At 50.2% G+C, this 17,726-nt stretch overlaps 2 protein-coding genes across 5 annotated transcripts in view; one reads left to right on the top strand and one right to left on the bottom strand.

Moving 5' to 3' along the window:
- LCP2 (lymphocyte cytosolic protein 2) overlaps positions 1-17,726 on the bottom strand; it is a 568,984-nt gene that overhangs the window by 244,869 nt on the left and 306,389 nt on the right. The window lies entirely within an intron of this gene.
- The window catches only part of KCNIP1 (potassium voltage-gated channel interacting protein 1), a 379,307-nt gene that overhangs the window by 137,512 nt on the left and 224,069 nt on the right, over positions 1-17,726 (top strand). For 2 of the 4 annotated variants that reach the window (XM_050794354.1, XM_050794352.1), the window contains exon 1: positions 9,842-10,456. The exons of 1 other annotated variant lie outside the window; for it this stretch is intronic. In XM_050794354.1, the coding sequence (XP_050650311.1) occupies positions 10,396-10,456 (61 nt within the window). In that variant the 5' untranslated portion in view covers positions 9,842-10,395. Of the gene's footprint in view, positions 1-9,841; positions 10,457-17,726 lie in introns of those variants that run through there. One more of the 4 variants, XM_050794355.1, reaches the window with a different exon arrangement.

The following is a 17,726-nucleotide window of genomic DNA, read 5'->3' as shown; positions in this document are numbered from 1 at the left end:
AAGCTCCAGTCTCAGGTCTGCAGCCTTCCTCAGTCTCCTTAGTAGCCTTGATTCCCAGCAAACCACATCAGTTTCTCTTTGCATACCCTGCTCGATGCTCATCTGCATAGTGTCCTCCATCCAGAGCAGCCCTGAGCTGTGGGCATGAATACTAATGGATCATGCAAATGCCAGCCTAGGGCAAGAGAGCCCTGGACTGTCAATTAGCTCCCCCCAGCACCAGCTGGAGTGCCCAACCCCTTCACTTGATACAGGCCAGCCCAGTGCAAGAAGGGGCAACAGAAACAGAACTCGGCTTGAAGAGCAGCTCTAGTCAAGGTAGTGTCTTGTGTCAGCCTGGGAAGGGATCTTCCATGTAGAGTGAGGGAGGAAGAAGAAGAGGGCCAGCCTGGCCTCTCAGGTGGAGGTTCCTGTGGGCACTCTTGGGAGGAAAGGTGGTGCTCTTGGGGGCCCAGGTAATAATTGCTACATGAGTGTCACAGCTCTTGGAATTGCTGCTTCATCCTTCTCCCTCCACCTGGCCATCTATGCGCCATGCTATGTGCCTATGTCCTGCGTTGTTCTCTAAACCAAGACCAAGGCTCTTCACAGTCACTCTTCTCTGACTCAGGACCAACTTCATCCTGGGAGGGAGGATGAGAGGAGGGCTCCCCATCGCCCACCTCTTCTTCCCAATACTGCTGTTTCCTCACAGTTCTTTCTCTTCCCGTCCCTGTTCCAGTCTTCTTTCCTTCCTTAGTGGATAATAGCATTAGCTTTGAAGGCAGAGAGATCGGGTTCAAACTCAGACTCTACAGATCACTCAAGCTTTGTGGCTCGGGCGAATTACACCATGCCTCTGAACTTCAGTTTGCTAATGTATAAAATGGAGAAAAGGGAAGTACCTGCCATAGTGGCATTGTGAGGATCATTTTACGAATAGCTAAGAATTTCAGATAACTCACTCTGACGTGTCAGAAAGTTACTTTGCTTATTGCTTCAATCACTGAACTTAATTTCTATTCCAAGTTCCCATTCCTCTTAGTGGCAGAGAACCCTCAATCAGTTCAGGATGCCCCATCCCCAGTGTTGCCTGAACATTTTGGGGTGGGCTTATGGAGCATGGAGTATGAAGTGGGCTCTACCTTGGCGGGCAGCCCTATCAGAAAGGTGCCTTGCCTGCAGAAAGGCGCCCCGAGAGGTTCTGGTTCCTGTGCACTCTGTGGTCACTGTGCCATTCAGGTCGCAGCTGGAGCTTCCCAAGCTCTAGGAGGGTTTTCTGGACCCCACCACTGTTGGGTGCAGGGGAAGATTCCCCTTCTCCTTACCAGTCTTGCCCAGGAGAGGCAGGTCAGGAACCCCTGCCTGAAAAAGACACCCAGGTCAGTGACAGTACTATGCTCCTGCTACACACAGAGGTAGCAGGCCTCAGAGGGGGACCCTAGGCTGTGTTCACTCTCCCAGGGTCTGCTCTCAGCTCCCACATTCCACTGAAGTCTGTGGTTTCAGTGCTGAACAGGCCACCAACCCTCAAACTCTGCCTGAAGTGGAGGACAAGGGCAAACCCCTCTTGCTCCTGCCCTCCAACTGGTCATATATTCTTCCAGGCGTTTCGTCTCAAAATCCAAGATGTGACCATTGTTTCTGTGCCACCTCTTCCACAGGTAGTGAATGCCACAGCTCAAATGTGCAACAGGGTGTGTGGTCACAGGAAGTAACAGAAGGAACATCCGTTAATATCTCAGTTGTATGTTGCCTCATTTTTGCGGGCCCTGTCCCAGAGTGAGTCCTCAGCACGAGGGCAACTGAGACTCTTTTCTCCCCTATTCCTTCCTCCTTCCCTCCTCCTGGGTTTCTTCCCTCTTCAGGCTTCAATTGCAGTAGCAGCAATGCCGGGAGTGGAGAGCCTGGGAGCCCAGAGCCAGCTCTGACATGTTCAGCGGGCCATGCAGGGTCAGGGGTGTGCTCATCGGCTCATCACTGGCATGATTACTAATCATCAGGCAGCAGCAGGGTTACTGTTCCCCCCTCCCCTCCCTGCTCACTTCCTCAGGGTCTTCAGGCTGCAGGAGCTGAAGAGGGAAAGACCCTGTGTGCACCCTGGCAGGCTGGTAATCACAACTGCAGCCCCCAGGCACTAAAAGGATGGGTGGGAGCATCATCCACCACTCAGAGGGCTGGGGACCCTTGTACCTACCCTATGCACCCATCTCTCCTATCTGTGAATCCAGTGAACTGCTGCCTCCCTAGAGAAACAGTGCTAGAGGTCAGTGGCAAGAGCAGCAGGAGGACTTGGAGCTACATGAAGAGTGTGAGCTCTGGAGTCAGACCATCTGAGTTCAAGGCCAGCTTCTCCATCTATTCACTGTGTGACTTCAGGCAGGTTGCTTAACCTCACTGTGCCTTAGCTACCTCATATATAAGACAGGAGATAATGAGAGTCTTTCCTTATGGGGCTATTGAAATGATTAAGTGAGATCAGGCATGTGACAGCAAGAACTCCATAAACAGAGGCCGCCACTGCTAATGCAATTACTCTATCACCTCGGGAGACTAAAGCAGGGGAGGAAACACCATTGACTCCTGGACATTTACCCAAGGAGATTATGGATCCATGTTTTGCACACACTTTAGAAAGACAAGGAATTCTAACTACAACATCTGTCTCCGCTGCCCCCATTATTTCAGTCTCGCCTGTCCACCCTCAACCTCACCACTGTGGCCTGGAAATGCAGTTGCCCAGGGCCACTCTCACCCCACCTCAGCTCTGCTCTGCTCAAGTCTCACTTCCACTCCCTCCAGCTCCCATCCCTTTCTACCCAGCTCCACCCTTGATTTCTCCACCCTGACCTTCACCCTCCTAGGCTGATCTAGACCCCTGACCTTGCCGAGTCTCTAGGACTTCGGTGCCTTTGACTCTCAGCAGCAGAACTAGAGAGGGACCTTGGTGAAGTCTGGGATGTTATAGTGACTCGTTTACCTAAGCGCCCTGAGACTGTGAGTTCCCTAATGCAGTGAGAATCAAGCTCTGCAGAGAGCCCCAGAGCCCTGCTCAGGTGAGATGAATGAGAGGCACTCACTCGATGCCCTCACAAAGTTGTGAGTGAATGAATGAATGAATGAGTGAATGAATGATTGAATGAATGAATGCAGATTAGTGGGTATGTTAATGACCTGCCTTTTTCATGAGCCTTGCAATCTCCCAGGTACCACACTTAATGTTTCTAGTCATTTAATCCTCACAGCAGCCCTAAGACATAGGCGTGATTATTGTACCTGTTTTATAGATGTTGAAACTGAGGATCAGAGAAGTTAAAGGCACACAGCTAAGGGATGAATGGATAAAATCCCTTACCATAACCTTTCCTCCTTAGGACAAAGTTTCTTCACCAAGTGTCCAAGGCTGTGTTTCACGGGGGAGGGTCTGGAATTCTACACCAAGTGTGAGCATGTGTTCATGCTGCATGGTAACTCTGGGGAAAAGATTCACGGGTTTTATCAGATACTTACAGTTTGTTAGAACATATTTGAATCCATCCATCTAGCCACCCGTCCCCTTTCTATCCACCCTTCCGTCCACCCCCAGACAGCCATTTGATCAATATTCATGAAGTATCTGCCTTGCGCCAAGCATAGTGCTGGCACCCATGACTTCCCTGGTCTCCAGGAATATCCTTCTCACTCTCCCTGACTACCCCTGCCCCCGCCCCGCCACACACGCACTCCTAGCAGGATCTGGGTAAGTTGGAGGGCTTTACCGCCAGTGTCCCAGCTGCGTGGGTGGCTGCACTCTGTCTGAACTCATCTCAGCTCTGGTGGAGACTGTGGCAGTGCAGAAGCGTGAAGGGGGAATCCTTGAGCAGCGCAGCCATCAGGACATGAAGGGCAGAGCCTGTGCCCTGGCTTCCCCGGCTTCCCCTGCAGTCCACGTCAGTCCTGCTCCCTCCAGAACATGATCAACCTTGACAGATGAGGCCATGCTTGATGCATAAGAATGCAGCCCGGGAGAGCTGCTTCCCAAACCCAAGTCCTATTCAAAGGTCTTTTCTTCCTCCTGGGGAGGTAGGGGAGAAGGTCCAAGCAAAGGGGACTGGAAGAGGAAAGTGAAGCATGGAGTTTGTGTTTTCTGAATCAGGACTGTGTTCCAGCCAGGGAGACCCTGTGTCAGGCACTTTTGTAACCACGGTAACTTTCAACCTCACCCTGCAACCTCCATTGATATTGCTGAGATTGTTCTCCTTGCAAACATGATGAAATTGAGGGGCTCAAAGGTGAAATAATTTGCCCAAGGTCACAAAACAAACCCAGGTCTTTAAGCCTCATCTCCTTGACCTGAAAGTCATATCTACTTCCCTGCCCTCTGAAGACCTATATGTCCTATGTCATCACTTCACTGTTCACACAAGGTGATACCTGGCTTCTCCAAGCACCTGCTACCCTGAGCTTACTGCCCTACTCTTTCCTTCCCAGCCTGAATGCAATTTGCGATGAGGAGATGATTTGATTTTCTTTAGCTCTAGACCTCCAGCTTCCTGAGAGCAGGTACTCTTGCCTCTTCTTGCTCATTATTGATCCATATATTTAGAATAGTGCCTGGCAGGTAGATGGTGCTTAATAAATATTCATTGAATGAATGAATGAATGATCCAATGAACCCCAAAGCAAATAACAATAAAGGACTTTTGCAGAGTGCTTTACAGAGAGACAAGTGCTTTCCCTTTACTTTATCTTACCCCATTCTCACAACCCCATGACATGATTGGGTTCATGTTCCACAGGTGGGGAGGCTAAGGGCCAGGGTTACATACCAGGCAACATGGGATTGGGTTCATATGAACTCAGGGTAAATGACACCCTTTCCCCTGCCCTGAAGGATCTCAGTTTGAGTATTTGTAGAACAGTTAGGATGTTCTGGGCCAGGCTGAGTGGCGGTGGATGGGGGCGGTGGAGTGGGGAAATGCAAAGCAGGAGACTCGGCCTTTGCTTTCTAAAAGCTCCCAGTCTATTTGAGGCCAGACTTATGCATGCAGAACATTTGGGAAATGGTACAAGACAGCAGCAAGCATAGTGCTGAATTGCACATAATCAGGTGCCAACTGCATTCCCTTCCTTAACTAATCTGAGTCTTTTAATACCAGATGGGGACCCTGAGAATAGATTTCCTATCAAACAGATGAAGAGCAAAGATGGAAGCCGAGGGAAAGGCTGTGGCTTACTCATTTTTATACCCCTTTAGCCCAGCAGGATGTCTGGCCCATAGCAACAGGAATAGGGCAGTCCACCTTCAATAATGGGCCACTCTGTGCCAGGCACCTGCTAAGAGCCTTACAAACATCATGTCACCAATCCCTCACAGCAACACAACCAGTTACTAAAGGAATTATGAATGTAATCCACAAGAAGCTGAAAGCAGGGTTCACAGATCGTACTCATCATGTCCACAGTTTCAGAGTAAAGGGGCAAGCTCAGTGTTTGAACCCAGTTCTAGCAGCCTCCCAAATTCATGCTCTCAATCTGTGCCTGGAAGGAACTACTATTGTCCATAAGGATGAGAAGAAACATGGCTGAGGGAGCACTGAGTAGGGAAGAAGAAAAGGAGCAGGGAGGAAGAAATAAATTAAGAAAGAAAGAGATACAGAGAGGAAGAAAGGAGAGAGTAAGGGAGGGAAAGAACAGGGCTTGTGTGTTACATAAACTCAGACAAGCACATGCATGTTTTAACAGGATTTCTGCAGGTCTGACGACCTCACTCCTTCCTCCCTGAACAGCCTCAGAGGGGTGCCCTAAGGAGTCCTATATGGAGGCTCATGGCAGAACGAAGGCCTTGCACCTAGAACCTTCTGAGCTCATGGATTGACACTGGGGTTGTGTATCGGTCCGCCTGGAATGCCTTCAAAAAATACCACAGTCTAGGTGGCTTATACAACAGAAATCTATTTTCTTACGGTTCTGAAAACTGGAAGTCCAAGATCAAGGTGCCAGCAGGGTTGGCGTCTGGTGAGGCCTCTCACCTTGGGTTGCATCTGCCTTTTCCCTGTATGCTCATGTGACATCTTTGTGCATGGGGGGTCTCCTTGTAAGGACACTAACTCTATCAGATCAGGGCCCCACCCTTATGACCTCTTTTAACCTTCATTAGCTCCTTAGAGGCCCCTTCTCCAAATACAGCCACACCGGCGCTTAGAGCTTCAACATAGGGATTTTGGAGGGACACAAACATTCAGTCTACACCAGGGTTCATGAGGGAGGGGTCAGAGCTGGAGACAGTACATGAGCTAACTCACCTTCCAGAGTAAAGGGAGCCACAGCCACTGAAGCTCAGGTTGGATGGGGCTGGCAAGGTTGCCATAGTGAGTACATCATGGCAGGGACAACAGGACAAATGGCTCCTGCAGTCAGGGTGACTGATGGGAGGCTTCCTCAGCACTCCTCCTGTCACTCCCTCTCTCCCCATGCAGTTCTCTGCTCTCTGTTGCAAGTTCCCAGGAGGCAGAGAGAGGGCCTGTTATCATCATCTTTCTCTCTTGCCCCTCACACTTACCTGTGTTCTCCTACTTAGACACATTCTTTGTGAGCATCTCAGGGGTGATGTCGGCTGCATTGTACAGTGGGCACGTGCGCACGTGTGTGTATTTATCTGCAAATAATACCTATGTCACAAGACGTCTGCAGGAATAAATGAGCTATTGTGCATGTAAATATCTGGTACATGGTAGATACATGAATGAATTAATATTTGTTGAATGAATAAGTGAATGAATGAATCTTCACTCGGCGGAGCATGTGTCTTCCTTGAAGGGGCAAGGATGATCTGGTAATCATCAGTTTTTACTTACTAACTGGGTCACTGAGCAAAGAAAATCAACTCAGTCATTCATTTATTCAGCATAGATTGACTGCACCCCTGTCAGAAACCAGACAGTAAGCAGAAAGTAGAGAGTTAAATCAGTATGTAAATCAGTTAAAGCAGTCCAGAGGGAGTGGCAGGCAAGGAATGGAACAATGAGAAACAAAGCAAGGAGTCCTCTGATAAGACAAGGAGCCCTGAGTGCTATGGAAACCGCAAGCGGGGTACTGACTCGGGGCCAGGGACGGATCCCTGGAGGAGATGGCATCTGCAGTAGATATTCCAGGGTAAGCAGCAGGTGGCCAGAAGGAGAAAGAGGTGAGGAACTTTCCAGGCAGAGGGAACAGCACGTGCAAAGGCCCTGAAGCAGAACCACAACACACATCTGAGAAATAGTGAGGGGTCTGGTAGGCTGAGCCACAGAGGGAGCACCGGAGTCAGGGAGGATTTGTAGAAGAAGCCACAGGCCACAAAAAAGACCTCATGATTCATGTTCAATGGTTTGGATTTTATTTTGGTGACTTCACTGTACACCTACTGTTCAGAGGCGGCCAATGGCAAACACATCCAGAAGCACTTTGCTATTTCTGATCTGCAAAATGGAGCAAGTCATCTGTACTCTGCTTCTTCAGTGGGTTGTGGGGAAGCAGAAATGAGAGGATGACATTCGAGACTTTTGTGACCTCTCAAGTGCTGTCCTTATGGTCATTCAGGTACCATGAAAATTAGCAGAGCCCCGAGGGGGAGGTAGCTTGGTGCTCCCACAGTGGTGTCCTGGAGAAGTTGGCAAAGACACCCAGGGTGGCTTCACCTTCTCCTCGGCAAAGGGCTCTCCTCTGTTCCCTGAATCCTGGACATCCTACTTGGTCCTCTAGTGACCCCGAGCTTCAGCCTCACACGCCCTCTTCCCCAACAGAGAAGGCAGGAGGGAAGCAGGGACCAGCCCCTGCCCCGTCTTCCAGGATTCAAGGCTTCCCTGGCCTGGACAAGCCCTGAGCTGGCAGTTAGGAGAGCAGAGGCTGTGAATCTGATGGGACTCCCAGCAGGTCTTTCTGGCTCAGTGCCCTCATCTGTGAGCAGGGGATTCCCCAGGAGACCATGACAGAGGCCTGGAAACCAACTTCTAATCCCACATCCTGGTTGGGCAACTTCAGGCAAATTTCTAACACTAGGTAAGCCTCAATTTCTCTCTGTGGTGATGGTCAGGCACCTGCTTAATTCACAGGGCTTTGGTGGGCATCACGTGGACAATGTGGTTGCACAGCAGTTGGCAATGCAAAAGAAAGGAAGTATGTTCGTAAGCACACCTCCCCTGTTGCACAAAACAGGACACATGCTGGAATTGCAGAAAAGCATTAAATGCTGCATAGGTGAAGAAAACTATTCAGGGACCCTGGCCAAGTCACAGGCCACCTGTGGCCCTGAGCGGACAGCTCATGGGCTGGCATTAGGGGAAGCAGCTCTCAAGGGGCTTGTATCCTGGGGATTCAACTCTGTGCCTGTGTGTCATTCAGCCTGTGTGAATGTGGTGACTGTGATGCAGTTTTGCACTGTGTGTGCATCTGCATGCCTGTGTGTTTGTGTGTCTCTCCATCTTTGTGGGCGGCAACTGTAGGTGTATTATGAGCCTTGGGTCTGTCTGTGTGTACAATAGCAATGTCTGTGCGGACTTAAGGAGCTGCGCCCATATGTTTGTGGGACTTTATGGGCATGCATGCTTGTTTATGAGGCCATATGTCCGGGCATTCTGTGAACTGCTAACATGGTGTGTATCTGTGTGGCAGAGAGAAAATCACCAGGTGGGAGTGTGGGGGCCAGCTTGGGTAAAGGATTCTTGGTGTCACAATGGGTCTCAGTGGGAACCCAAGCAGCTCAGACTTGGGGGAGGGAAGCTCTTCCTCCACCTTCCAGGGAGCAAATCTTGCATTTCAACACCACAAGGCTTTGAGTTCACAGGCAGGGACGCAAACTTTGCCCTTTGGGTGAGAAGCCACCCACAGAAGGGAAATGGCTTCCTGAATCTAATCATTGCCCCTTCAAGCACTAACAACCCGTGCCAGGAGCTGATGGCTAATAAATTTTTGAGCTGGAAAGGGAGAAGAGGGAGAACCAAGGAGGAAAGAAACAGAAAAACGAGAGAGCAGTCTGGGTGCGGTGGCTCTTGCCTGTAATCCTAGCACTTTGGGAGGCCGAGGCGGGTGGATCACCTGAGGTCAGGAGTTCAAGCCCAGCCTGGCCAATATGGCGAAACCCCATCTATACTAAAAAATACAAAAAAATTTATCTGGGCCTGGTGGTGGGCGCCTGTAATCCCAGCTACTCCAGAGGCTGAGGCAGGAGAATCACTTAAATCTGGGAGGCAGAGGTTGCAGTGAGCAGAGATCGCGCCATTGCACTCCAGCCTGGGCAACAGAGCGAGACTCCGTCTCAAAAAAACAGAAAAAGAAAACTGGGAGTGTAAAGGCTCGGAAGGGCTGAGGGCTCCTTTCTCCTCCCCAACTTCCTGTCAGTAGAAGGTGGGCCCTGCCATGGGAGAATTCTGCAGAACCCTCAAGGACCCGTGGAGCAGGACCGCACCTTCTTGCTGTGACCATCCATTTGGATGTGTTTTTCACCCCTTTCTGGGTGGGGCCGACTTTCCCCCTCCCCATGAGTTCAGGCAGTGGGTTAAATAAGATTTCCCTTGAAGTCAAATGAAATCACAATGCACCACACACAGGAACACACACACACGCACGCGCGCACATCACACACACACACACACACACACACACACAGAGTCTCCCTGGGGCTACTCAACCTACTGCCCCCTGAACCGTACCCATCAGCCAGGTACCTGGCCCCGGATCTGTCTCTTAGGGTCGCATGCTCCTGGGGGTCCCGCGCAGACCCCGGGCGGATGAGGGTGCGCGAGGGTGAGGGCGCAGGGCCGGGTGTCCCCCGCCCCCACCGTGCAGCCCTCGCCCCCGCCCCGCCCCTCCGCAGTTGCGAGCCCGCCGCCCCCTCCGCGGCTCCGACTCTCGCCCCGAGCGCTGACGGCAGGCAGCAGGCAGCGGGCGGGCGCGCTGTGGCTCCGCGCCGCGCGGTCCGGGCTCTGTTCATTCATGATTGGTACTCGGCCCTCCGAGACCCAGCCCGAGCGCCGGGAGGGGAGCCGAGCGTGCGGCAGGAGGGGCGGGCGGACCGCGGCTCCCGCACCGCACGCGGCGCTGGCTCGGCAGCCTTGGCCGGGCGGGCGCGCTGGCCCCGTGTCCAGTGCCAGGCAGGCTTCAGGGCACCGTCCTCGGCCCTGGGCGAGGGAACCGGCCGGGCCGAGTCCTCGCGCGGGGAAGCGGTTCCGAAGGCTGGCGGGGAGCAGCTAGCCCTGAGTCCCTGCATGTGCCGGGCTGAAGAAGGAATCCAGAAACCTCCTAGCCTCGGCTCCACGCTCGCTGAATACCAAGCTGCGGGCGAGCTGCCGGTCGCTTTTCTCTCCTCCAATTCAGAGTAGACAAACCACGGGGATTTCTTTCCAGGGAAGGGGAGGGGCAGGGCCCGGGGTCCCAACTCGCACACAAGTCTTCGCCGCCATGGGGGCCGTCATGGGCACCTTCTCATCTCTGCAAACCAAACAAAGGCGACCCTCGAAAGGTAAGCGACCTCCTTCTTCCTTTTGTTCCCCTGTCTGGGTTTGGGGGTGCTGGGCGCCGAGGTGGGGTGTGCCACCTGCCTCCCTTAGTCCGGACTCCCCTCTCACCAGGAGCCCGGACAGGTGATTGTATCCAAAGGAGAGAGAAACCGGTGGGAGGGTTGGTGTGAACACCAGAGGAGGGAGCCAGAGTGGACGTTTGCCCCATCGGCGACTGGACCCCTCTGGGGCACCAGGCGCCGGGACTCTTCTCCTGGGGAAATCTCTGGGAGCCGAAGGAAGAAGCACGTTCACAGGTGGGGTGACCGGATTCTCTGGTGGAAGTGTGTGTGACAGCTGGCGTTTGAGCACTCAGTGAGGGTGCTCCCACACTCCCACACTCCTCCCAGGCGGCTATGCCAGGTACAGACCTGCGAGTCCCTTCATCAGGAAGAGTGCTCTGTCTGCACCCCCGAAACCTCTGCAAGCCAAAAGGAATCAGCTACTGCCAGGGGTAAAACTCCCAGGCCTTATGTCCTGGTGGCTCCGGGAGTCAGGAGGAGCAACCGTGAAGGGCTGGCTGGGAGCTGAGCTTACAGCAAGGATTTAAAGCATAATATCCTGGAGTCTCTTCTGCCTGGACGCTGTTCCATCACCACCTGTCCCCAGCCGAGGCATAGCTGATCTCACCACCTGTGAGAGAGTCCTCAAATGGGTCCAGATGAAGTTGAAACTAGTGTGTTGGGCCCTGGAGGACAATGCAGGTCTCCTTACCAGCAGTTCGAAAGTTAGTTGCTGGAATAAAGAGACTGGAAGCAGTTAGGAAACGGGAAATGATGGGTTTTGTTTTGTTTAATGTTCGAATGTCACTATGATTGGTAAGATTTTAAGTAGCTTTGACACTTAAACATTCAAATTCTACCATCGGAGCCCCCATCCTGGATACAGGTGGGAGTTACAGCTCCTACCCTATATGCCCGATAGTGAGTAGAAGTGCAATGGGGGTAAGGGACCCCTTCTCCTCTTAGAACGCGGTTGGTCTCACCCTGGTTAGAACCACAGAGATCTACGCAAGTAAACTGTCCCTGAAATCCCCTGGAAGAAGGGGTCCCAGCTTCTGGCCTAGATCCCAGAAGCATCAGGCTGGCTGAGCCCCAAGGAAAGCGATTTCTGGGTGCAGATCTTAGGTGCTGAAGCTGGGTTGACATTTACAGCCTAGAACATAGGAAGAGGCTTTGACCCATTTGTCCAGCTGAGTTACACGTCCTGCTGGCAAGGAAAGGACTGGTTGCCCTTTTACCAGTCCTGACCAGAACAGGTCTGCAAAGCTCAGCCCAAGGCCTTGACACTCCAAGCCTCACCTCTTGCAGATCCTGGGATGCTGCTTGACTGGAGACAATTTTCAGCACCAAATCTAGGTCTTCTCCCTCATCACCTGTCTGGCCACCATGCGGTCTCAGAGGCCAGGGGACTGTGGGGACAGGAAAGTCAGGGGCTTGTTTTTAAATATTTTGCATGCCTGTGGCTCTCCTGGGAGCTGGGTGTCACAGAAAGATCTCAGGCCCTAGATTCAAGTTGAGTCTGGGTATGAATCCCAGCTCTATCATTCCCTGCTTCTGGAACCTTACGCAAGTCCCCCCACCTCCCTAAGCCTCAGGTTTTCATCCATAAAATTCGTATGCTACTTCCTGGAAGGAAACTGGTTATGTAGGAAGTCAAGGAAGGGGGGACTCGGCTTCATATTCTGTGTTGGCTGCAGCCACCAGGGACCCAGAGGAAGTTGTTGTAAGGATGTGAGAATTGAATGAATGATGAATACGGAGCTCTTTGCATAGGGCTGGGGAAAGAGTAAGAGCTCAGGCATTGGTGTCTACCATTTCCTTCTCCTGCCCCAAACATCCAGGAATTTACCCTGGATGAATTCCTGCAGGATTCCCGAAGTACAAAGGTCTTTGCTTCTGTCTCAGATTCAAAGAAAGAGAAGAGGGGGTACTAGCATTTAGTGTGCCCCTACTATGTGCTTGCCATAGTGCTAGGTGTTTTATCAACAACTCTCATTTAACTCTCACAACAATGTTTGTTTGAGACTCATGGCAGGTTCGGGGCCAATGGGTGGACTCCCAAGACAAGCTACCAAAGCACTGAGCACTCAGCCTTTCCTGCACAAAGCCTGTGACACTGGCGTGAGTTGTCCAGGGGTCCAGCTGCATATGTTCCCCCAGGCATTTGCCCCCGGAGCAGAGTCATCTCACTGCCTTGCACAGTGGAATGCTAATCAGCAGAAGACCCTTCTATGGGAAGCAGCTTGGAAACCTGGAGGGAGTCCTGGCTGGGGAGGCTAGTGGTCAGGGATCCTATCCTGGCCAGGTCACTTTTCCCCACTGGGGTCCCAGTTTCTTCTTTGTAAAAGGAGAAATTCACATTAGGCATTTCCTCAGGTTCCATTTGGTTCTCAAATTCTAATATTTTTGTGGTTGATGCTCTCACCAGAGCTGCTGCTATGATCTCAGAGACGTGAGGCTCAGATCTAATTAGAAGCGGTCAGAAGAGAGCAGTTGGGATTTTTCAACTCAGGAATCAGTCTCCCTGCTGGGTTCAAATTCAGGCTCTGCCACTTACTAGCTGGATGACTAAGCCTTGTTTTCCTCAACTATAAAACAGGGGTAGTAGTAGTTACCATCTTAAAATAGCTGTTGTGTTGTGTGGATTTCAAGGATCATGCAAGTCAAGCATTTAGCACAGCTCTGAGCTATAAGTGGTCTGCAAATTTTAGGTACTATTCAATTTGTGGCTCTATTGTTTGGGGCTTCCAAACGTCCAGAGTAAGGCCATTTTCCAAGTAGGCAGTACATCTGAGAGTCTTAACAGCTCATTTCTGGAAACCTTATCCAGCCCTATCCAGATAACTAGGACCAAAAACCCAGGCACACAGATGCTCGTCCCTTGCTTCAGCCCTCACTGACCTCTACTCTGTGGCTTGTCCTGAAAACATCAAAGCCTGCTCAATTAAAATCCTGAATGCTTTGATAATACAATTTAGAAACATACATCGTTTTTAAATGGGGCAAAAACTCTGCATGATTAGTGCTGCAAGAAGATATCCAGCCCAACCTGGTGTTCAGAGAGAGCTCTCTAAAGGCAACAGAAATCTAAAGTAATTTAAGAGCCATGCCACTGAATAAAAATATTCAGGTTCACTTCCTGTCCTTCTCTCTGTTTGGGATCTTTGTGTGTCTTTAATTAAAAGTAGAAGAGCCCTGCTTTTGGGATTCAGCCTCTGCATCCCAGTCCCAGATAGAATTTCTGGCTCTAGCAATTTTGCATGTGCATGACACACCAAGGACACTGTTCCTGGCCTTGAATGGGCAAGTGAAACAGGCTAGGGCATTGAGGAGAACCAGAGGAGGATCATACAGGTGCAACTGCCGGGCTTGTCGAGGGGGGGCAGGAGAATTTAGGGACAACATCACTAGATCAAGGCCATCTCAATAGAGAACTGCCTACTAGCAAATAATCCCACACTGCAGGGGTGGCTGAGTTAGAAATCCTCCATGACCGAGTGCAAGCATGCAGAACTTTCTGAAAGGGCTGAGCTTCGGATCTCCAGAATAGTCATAGCATAGGTGAGTAAACTCAACTCCATGGCTATCAGATGCTTTTTCTAAGGCCACGTGGTGAGTTAATATGGTACTGGTTAATATAGGGCCAAACATGGGAATGTTCCTAATAGTCCCATATTTGCTCCTAGATCAATGAGCACCTCAGGGAACTTATGAAAGCAGAGTGCACCTGATGAGGCTGGGTTTAGGGTTTATTGGTCAAGGCAGTATTTTCAACCTAAAGATCTGGGAGGGTGACAAGAGACAGAAAGGCATAGAGAAGCAGTGGTCCTGTTGTCACATAGTCCTGTATGGCAAGTCATTTTAGCTTGTAAATGCTAGTTTCTTTATCTGCAAAAGGAGAATCCTGATTTATAGAAATGTTTGTGCTTTGGTCTTTACCCATCTTTGCATCTTTGCCTGTCCTTTTAATTCTGTAATACTCTCCCTCCCCACCCCTTGCTACCTTGTCTAATAGTTAAAATTCCATGCACATTCCAAGACCTCACTCAGCAGTTTCCACATTCAGGAAGCCTTCTCCAAGCCCCAGAGAGAAGTGACTTCTCCCATCCGAATTCCCGTATTCTTTTAAGGCATACGTTTTCTTATGACTCACAATCGTGTTTGGAATTAGACAATCAGTGAAGATGTTAACCCCCTTTCCCCTCCACCAGAGGGCAGGGTTCTTGGGGTAGGAGTTCATCTAACTCATCCTTCACAACTCTCTGCTTGGTTCTGTGCACATAGTAGGTACTTAATAAAAAATTTTCTAGAGGAAATTATAAACAATGGCATGGTTGGCCACTCTCCATTATTTTCTAGAATTGCAGACCCTGTGGGAAAAGTTAGTTTCCCGCTGGAATTTCAGTTACCAGCCCTCTACCGGGAATGAATTCTGTTATTCAGCCTGCTGGTTTTGAATTGGCTTTGTCCATGAAATGTACCGAATCTGTTTACCATTTAGCAGGAAAGTGCTGAGAACAGTGATTCTACTCCCACTCCCCTCATAATCACAAAGGTATGAGGAACCCACGTCCAGCACCAGGCAGAGTTCTGGTCCCTCAATCCCAGAAGAAGCTCAGCGGAGCTCAAGATAGACAGAAAGAGAGAGATGGAAAAGAACAGAAGATAGAGGGGAAGGACTTACTGCCTAAAATCAGTGGGATTGTTTTGACTTCGTCTCTGGAAAAGGGCCAAGGCTTAGATCTCTTTGTCTATGTGGATGGGCCTTGCTCCATGAATGCTTTGTAAATGTGTAAGTGAATAAGTGAGCACATGCTTTAACAAATGAGTGAAAAGATAAATGATTGAATGAATGGGGGAAGCAGTAAAGGAGTGAATCAATGAAGAAACAAATGAATTATCAACTGAATGACAGAAAGAATTATGGAATAAATGACTGCATGAATGAATGAATATGTCCATAAATGAATGGATGATGAAGTGCCAGAACGGCTATAATTAAAAAACTATCTTTTGACAAAGAGCATTGATAGTCATGTTCTCCAAAGCTGAAAAATATAAATTCAGTCAAGAAGAGTCCTGGTAATTTTTTGGATACTGGTAGGTGTATAGCATCTTTGGAGAAGGTGAGGAGATGTCTAAGTTTTCACTCTTTTGCTGAAAGAAAAGTAGAGACTGACTCATGGTGATTCCCCTTGTCTTCCCTTATATTTCAGGTTCACCCTTGCCTTGCCTGGGTGAGATCAGAATCTGTATATTTATCCACTTGTTCATTTGTTCACTTAGCCAGTCCCACAAATGTCCTTCAGCATTGTTTCCCTGCTGTCATTTCTGCCTAAGATCTACTCTGGCTTCCTCATCCTCCCTCCTCCTCCATCTCCTCATTCACCTGGCCAACTCCTACTTAGCCTTCAAGGCCCCATTTAATGCCACTGCTCTGGGAAGCCTTTCCCAGCTTCTGCAGGCAGAGCACATCTCTCCCCTCTCTCTTCCCTCATAGCTGTTGCTGCTTCCCCTCACTACAGTTCTGAACACACTATGAGGTTGTCATTGTGGGTTTACACATTTATCTCTCTGACTAGCTTTCAGGGACTGAGTCTTATCCCAGGGCCTCTGTCAGGCCTGACGCTGCATCCAGACTTGATGGATGCTGGTGGCATGGAGGTAAGGATGGATGGGCCAGAGTGTGCGTTCTCGATGGCTCTGAGTGGTGCTGGAATGCAGCGGTGCAGATGAGGAATCCAGGTCTGCTCCTGGGGAGAAGCTCTGCAAAATTCTGCATAATGGCCCTGGAGCTGATGTTCCCATTCATCAGGCAGGGAAGGAGCAGTTTTTAGAAAAGAGAGAGAGAGCCTAAGAGTCCTAGGGCCTCCAGAGAAACTTCTCTTTAAATGCTTCCCTTTCCTCCCGGTAGTATTTTAAATAGGTCACCTTCTGGAAGTAGTTGCAGTCAGTTGGGATATTGCTAGCTTCCCATACCCCAGCCATGGGAGTAGTACTTTGGATTAAATCTTGTTATTCAAGGCCAGACTAAAAGCTTCACTGGTGCGGTGGGGGGAAGTAGGAACCACATACCACTCAAATCAGAAAGCTAGAAGTAGGATTGCATTATGGTTAGGAGCACTGCATTAAAATAAGAGAGCCTTGGGATTCAACTCCTTTTCTTCGGTTCATAGCTGAGCCTCTCTAGGCCTCAGTTTCCTCCTCTCTAAAATGGGGACAATGGGCCAGGTATGGTGGCTCACATCTGTAATCCCAGCACTTTGGGAGGTCGAGGTGGACAGATCATAAGGTCAGGAGTTCAAGACCAGCCTGGCCAACATGGTGAAACCCCGCCTCTACTAATAATACAGAAATTAGCCAGGTGTGGTGGCACGCTCCTGTAATCCCAGCCACTCAGGAGGCGTAGGCAGGAGAATCGCTTAAACCGAGGAGGCAGAGGTTTCAGTGAGCCAAGATTGCGCCATTGCGCAATCTCTAGCCTGGGTTACAAAGCGATACTGCATCTCAAAACAAACAAACAAACAAACAAAAAACAAAAATGCGGACAAGGACAGTGTCTCCCTACAGGGCCACATGAGGGCCAAGAAGGAAGTGAACACGGTGATGCACACCAGGTGAGTTGGCAGTGCTGGCTTTGCTGCCGCCTTTTGTCCCATCTCAGGGCAGGCCCCTTCCTTCTGCCTTGCTCCACCTGGATGATGACGGTGTTACCCTTGGTAATCTCCCCATCCCTTTGAGCTGTGGCCTCTGATTCCAGCCCTCTGAGATCCCGAGCCACTATATTCATGGTCACTGGCACCCTAAGCAGTTTCTCTGGTGATTCCTAAGGGAAGTTGTCAACTTTAGATGGTAAAAGCAATTCCCAACAGTGAGGTATGAAAATGCAGGTTACCCGCCAGGGAGGATAATAATGCTAGCCCAAATCACTATGTCCTCCACCCAGTGCCAGGTACATTGCTCAGTTCTTTCCTGTGTTATTTTGTTAACCCCAACCCTGGAGGACAAGATGCTGTTACAGTTCTTATTTTGTAGTTGAGGAACCTGAGGCTCTAAAAAGGGAAGTGCCTTACTCAGGGTCATAGAACCTGGGAATCTCAGAGCCTGGTTCTGGTTGATCCCAGAGCCTGAGCTTCTAACTGCCACACTAACCTCCTCTCCTCCTGGCTTTGCCTCCGGAACCTTAGGGACCTGAGTAGAAAAACTGTCAAAACGGGTGCATGGATGTTGG

The sequence above is a fragment of the Macaca thibetana genome, chromosome 6, assembly GCF_024542745.1.
Source record: "Macaca thibetana thibetana isolate TM-01 chromosome 6, ASM2454274v1, whole genome shotgun sequence".
Lineage (NCBI taxonomy): Eukaryota > Metazoa > Chordata > Mammalia > Primates > Cercopithecidae > Macaca > Macaca thibetana.
Note: the sequence above shows the minus strand (reverse complement) of the source record. Positions and strands in the feature narration are given on the sequence as shown.